Here is a 6,000-nt window from a genome sequence, read left to right on the forward strand (position 1 = left end):
ATTAGTTCCCATCAAGTTATTGAGAACATACGAGAAAGTACAACGCCATGGCTAGAACAAGTAGTTGCAAAATATAGACATATTTTGTTACTTTTTAGTCATATATTTTCTTACATTTATATAATTTGTCGCTAATTTTTATTAATACTTCATTTAACTAGTAGAGAGAAACCGAATAATACTTGAAATGCAATTTTTTGGCCAGATTGATAAATTATTTAGTATTGATTGTTTGTCGTCATAAAGAATAATATACAGGGTGGCCAAAAAGACGTGGAAGAAACTAGGAGATAGGTAGATCAGCTGCAAAAATTGTTTTACGGGAGGTCCTTAAGCTCAACCCTTGCAGAGTTATAACTTCTTTTGCGTTTTTATAAGAAAATTGACTTTTTTTACTAAATCTTATTAAAATTCGACCTTGCGGTAGACAAAAAGTTATGATGTCTAAAAGTGACCCGTATAACAGATTTTGGCGCATTTAATATGGATTCTGAAAAGATTACACATGGCCATGAGTGGCTCTAATTTCTTTCTAGGTCGAAAAAACAAAATATAATATTTATAATAAATATAATATTTTCGGCAATTTCTTTTCACTTATTCAAAGTGTGAGCTGAGGGCGCAGAGGAGGATTACTGGTTGGGCGGCGAACTAGCTGTTTTACTCTAGCATATGGAAGTTTGAGGTGAGCAAGTGAGAGGTGAAAGCCATCGGCAAAATTTGTTGCAGACTTCTCTCTGTAAAACATCAGAAAATGTTTGATTTCTATTAGGTAGCAAAAAAATTAGGACACCAAATTTGCCGCCCCAAAAATCTGCCACCCTAGGCTTCCAGCCTACTCAGCCTGCTAGTAAATCCGCTACTGTAGAATACGATGACAACTTCTTTGCTTTTAGAATAATACTTCCAGTACAAAATATATAACGCCTAACAATTTGAAAAAGCACAAATTTTCTTCCAGATTATTGCATTGTTTCCATGACTGGGGTTAATATTTTCATAGAATGCACCCCCATTCATCGTTAACATTGTTAACGCTAAAAAAAAGTTTATATTGACTATAACATATTTGGAATAAATAAGTATATAAGTCTCCCAAAATTACCTTTATTGTAAAACTTGCGTAAATAAAATACCATGACAAAACTAAATAATAATAATTTAAGCACTTATCATATGCGCCAAATACAGTCAAAACCGTTTACCAAGACATCGTTTAGAACAACATACCGGTTATATTGACCAAAATCAAAGGTCCCGGCTGAATTCTATTGTACTAGGTTCTTAATAACAACGTCATCGGTTGTTACGGCTATCGGTTTTTACGACCAAATATGAGTATAGTCCCTTGGTTGTCGTTATAACAGATTTTGACTGTATATACTCGTATATATCGGAGCAATTGCGATGCTGTCAGTTATCACTGTCATTATATCATAGTGAATTATCACCCCACTACGGCACAAGCCGAGGTCCAAGTCACGCAGAATACGCCCTTGGGCTAACCCCATTTCCGGCAACAAACCGAGCTGAGCTCAGCTAGCAAGATTCCACTATCGATGATGATGATGATGTTTGATTCCAACAAACTAATGCATCTGCGATTAACTTATACGTAGTTTTCGTAATTTTTCCGAGGATATTATTTAGCAGATTAGTAATTACATATATATTTAATAACTCACACATTAGAATAAAAACATTGGAATTGGCTCAATATATTATTAGTCAACGCAAGGTCATCATAACTTGTTATAAAAAATTAAGCACAAAAAGCTTCTCAAAATTTATTTCCGTATGTTTTTCGAGCATAAGGCGAGTGTAAAGTTCCGGTTAGTTTTACGAACTAGACTATTTTTATATTTTACTAGGAGTTGTGTATCAGTAGTATTAGTGGGTCTTGATCTTAGTTTCTTTGAACATAAGATATTGTGGCTGAATTCACAAGAATTGTATTATTTATAGTTAGTAATAAAAAGGTTTAAGTTTTATGTTTTCTTGTTTTGTTTATATTATGGTTTTCGTTTAATTTTTAAATTTCTAGGTTTTCTATTGTATTAGTATTAAGTTACTGTAAAAATAGGAAATAATATTTTTTATAGATCAGTAGATGATAAGTCTTTTGTGCCGGTTGGTTAAAATTATGTAAAAATTAATAATTGTTAGAACTATGCAATGTTAGTTGAAAATTATGACCAATTCATTTTTCCAATTGCGATCGTATACGTTTCGTTAACCGTTCAAAGTCAAATTTGCTCTCTCTTAAAGTTTCAAATCAAAAATAAAAGTCGCTGGTCGCCAACGAACCGTCGGATTCAACAAACAACAGAAGCAGTTGTAAACAACATTAAGAGAAACGAGCTAAGCAAAAAGGAACAGACTTTTAGAAAAATAGGTCACCCGCCCTACTCGTGAAATAGATTTTAATGAAAATAGTAAACTCGTATTCATTATTTAATTAAATTTTCTACAAAAATAAATAAAAAGATGTGTGCGTACTTATAGTAGGTACACGCGTTAGAAGTTATACTCATTTGGCGTAACAAGATAAAAATATTTTTAAAAATCTTACGCCTTATTCTACGTTTGTAGAAAAAACGACACTAACAATAGTACAAAGGTATTTAATATATTGAAAGTTTTATTTTAAAATTTTGAAAAAATACAAAATTCAGGGTGTCGGTTTTTTGTGACGGTGTGCGCGCGCATCATAAAAATTTACTCTCATAATTTTCCCTAACGCACCACAAGAAGTATAACTTCAATATCCAGTTTTGGCGTTTTATAAGAGCCTAGTGAACTATGTTATCAATATTGTATGAAGTTTCTACGTCCGTTTCAAACAAATGGTTTTCCTACATAATTTTTATAAATCCATAAAAGCATATTATTATTAATATGAATATTAATAATATTACACTCAAATCATTAATAGAATAATAACACTGTTTGAATTTAAAATCAAAAACCTTAAAATATCTAATATAATAACTAAAATATATTATTAAAAGGAGTCCCTTTAGGCAATGTTCCGAAAATACTTGCGTTTCCCTTTTGAATAGCTAGACTAATTCTTTGTCCGAGGTAGCTGCCAGCTCGTCTTTTTGCTATATCCTTAAAAAGCCTTATAGCGCTAGGACCCCACGGATCAAGGGTATCGACACCGAATGGGACAAAATCATATTCGGAGCCTAGACCCCTGTTTTGCATGCTTTAGCTTTTTCAGCCGCTTCACAAGCCGCAGCAGATCTGTTGTTGGATCCTATTAGGCACATGAGGGTAAATTTTTTATGGATGAAACGCAATAATAATAATATTAGCGTCACAAAGATTTTTTTGTCGAAGAAAATGGAGAGAGCGATTGAGACCGATTGAGAGAGAGTGAGAAGGACGAATTACCTTATAGAAATTATATTTTTAAAATTAAAATTTCGTAAAGACAATTATTTATGAAATATTAGTATTTTATATTTCATGCAAAATAATTTATTGAAATCTCAAATGACGATTGTAAATTAAAATGCCACGTTTTTCTTATCAAAAAAAAAATTAAAAAAAAAATTATAATTTGTATTAATTATCGACACTTTTAATATTTTAATGACAATTAAATTCATTTAATTCCTAACATATCTTCCTTTTTCCCACCCACTATGTGTCAGAAATCTAAAGTTTTAGATTCGTATAAATATGAACAAGACTTAAAAATTAGTTTGCCACAGAAGTCTCACTTCTGACATGTGTACTTTGTACGCACGCACTTTTTTCTGATGATAAGAGATCTAATCACTTTTGATTATCAGTGCATAAATCAAAGGACATCTTAGATAATAAACTAATTTACCAAAATTAAAAGAAACACTCGATAATTCTAAATATTTATTTTCTCCGCAGGTCGTCCACCTTCCACTAACCACACAGAACCAGTATCAGCCTGTTGAAACGTTTCAACCATTCCTCTGCCAATATCATCTGCAGTTTGCCATTCGTAATTTGTCTTCAATTCGAGAGCAAAATCATCAAAAGTAGCATCCTCTCTTACATGTGGATGATTTGCCATGTTGGTTTTAGTTAAGCCTGGACAGAATGTTACCACTCTCACTCCTGTCCTGTTGTAATTATATTCATGTCCAATAGATTTAGAGAATCCCATTACCGCAAATTTAGATCCATGATAATAAGGTATGTGCGCGGTAACTCTGTAGCCATATATTGATGATATGTTTATGATAGTACCTCCGTTTCCTCCCTTATCGTTTCTCATGTATTCAAAGAACTTCATCGTCCATTCCATCACTGCTATCGCGTTGACGTTCATTGTGTTTTTTATGTTTTTTTCGTCGAGAATACCAGCATTGTTTATCACAACATCAATGTATCCTAGTTTAATTACTTCATCGAAAATCTTTTCAAGATCAGTAACAACATTGCACGTATAGAATACAGCTCTATCCTTACCATATTTAGCTTTCATGGCTGCTACAGATTCCAATCCCTTTTTCTCGTTAAAATCAAGCATGATAGCAAGTTTTGCGTCATTTTTCAGAAAATTATCAACCATTGCTAGTCCAAGCCCATCTGCGGAGCCTGTAATTAATACAACTTTTCCTTTAACGTCTCTAGCCATTTTTACCTCACAGACTACTTTGAACGTACTAAAAGTAAATTATCGTGCGCTTGAACATTTATATTCCGTAAGCAGTGCTATATTTACAATATCAGTTATTCGTTAGGGTTCATTAGGTAATTGTTTAATAACGAGGATCGTGGTTTAAAAACAACATTACCTTAATGGAATGTTCTATAGGCATCATTAACTTATAATTTTCGGATAGTGTATTATTGACATTCTGATAATTGTAATTAAATATATATTTAGACACGACAAAAGTTATTCTAAAAACAATAATTGTTAATCCCCCTTGCTCTGTATTAGTGGTTGGTAACTGTAGGATTTCCAATAAAAATCCGTAGCTATGTTTTTGCTTTTAGGATTAATTCAACAGAACCCAGTTTTAGTATATATTTACCACGAACGATAATAATGTTAGTTACGATGATAAAGAATTATCACATATTAAAATTTTATATTTATCATATTCAATTACATACCTAGATTACAAAAAATTAATATTTTGAAAAGAAATAAGTTAGTTAATTGAGATGGACCATTATTATTATAATATTTTTTTTGTATGTATTTATATGTAGAAATAACTGAATTATTTTAAATAATAATAACCATATATATTTAGTTATTTCTCAGCATGAGCAAAATTTAAATCTTAATATATATAAGTCACATGTCACGTTGTTTGTCCGCTATGGACTCCTAAACTACCGAACCGATATCAATCAAATTTGCACACCGTGTGTAGTTTGATCCAACTTAAAAGCAATATTATTTTATTGCAAAATATCTGTTTATTATTTGATAGTCACAATTCTAACAGATGGCGCTGTAATGAAAGTACCAACGTTTCACATAAGCTACAATTTAATGGCATTACCACCAAAAAAACATGGTGGTCCCCATGACTGGTGTTCTCCTACCGTTTCCCTTGAATAGTTAACTTGTAATATAACAAAAATCTAAGCCACAGCAACGCTTGGCCAAGTCTACTAGTAAATAAGTATAAATTAAAACAAGTATATTTTGTGAAAGTTTATTAGACCTCAATTTGTAATTTTTTATTTATATTTAATAATTTTACTGTATAGAATATGCGTATTGTGAAGCCGGTTTTAATTTATAATCGCATTATATGTTCAAGCTACTGAGACATCGTGATATTTATTTATAAGTAATTCGTTTGTTTTGAGACTCGTTTGCCTTGAATTATAACTACACTGTAACCTTGGTTATATTTAAATATTAGAATGTGCAATCTAAAGAAGTAGTGTCAAAATTCTCATCGAATACTTATCTCCCGTATGGTCTAGTGGCTAGGATACCTGGCTTTCACCCAGGAGGCTCGGGTTCGATTCCCGGTACGGGAA

The 6,000-nt window shown here is 31.9% G+C and overlaps 1 protein-coding gene and 1 non-coding gene across 2 annotated transcripts; one reads left to right on the forward strand and one right to left on the reverse strand.

The window, feature by feature from the left end:
* Window positions 1-3,866: 3,866 nt before the first annotated feature.
* Window positions 3,867-4,667, reverse strand: LOC125049578 (15-hydroxyprostaglandin dehydrogenase [NAD(+)]-like). The gene has a single exon (XM_047648957.1). It carries the CDS (start codon window positions 4,625-4,627, stop codon window positions 3,872-3,874), a length of 756 nt encoding a protein of 251 aa, XP_047504913.1. The 5' UTR covers window positions 4,628-4,667; the 3' UTR covers window positions 3,867-3,871.
* A 1,261-nt stretch (window positions 4,668-5,928) lies between these two features.
* Window positions 5,929-6,000, forward strand: Trnae-uuc. The gene has a single exon. It is a non-coding gene; the product is annotated as a tRNA-Glu (tRNA).

This window comes from Pieris napi, chromosome 5 (assembly GCF_905475465.1).
Source record: "Pieris napi chromosome 5, ilPieNapi1.2, whole genome shotgun sequence".
NCBI lineage: Eukaryota > Metazoa > Arthropoda > Insecta > Lepidoptera > Pieridae > Pieris > Pieris napi.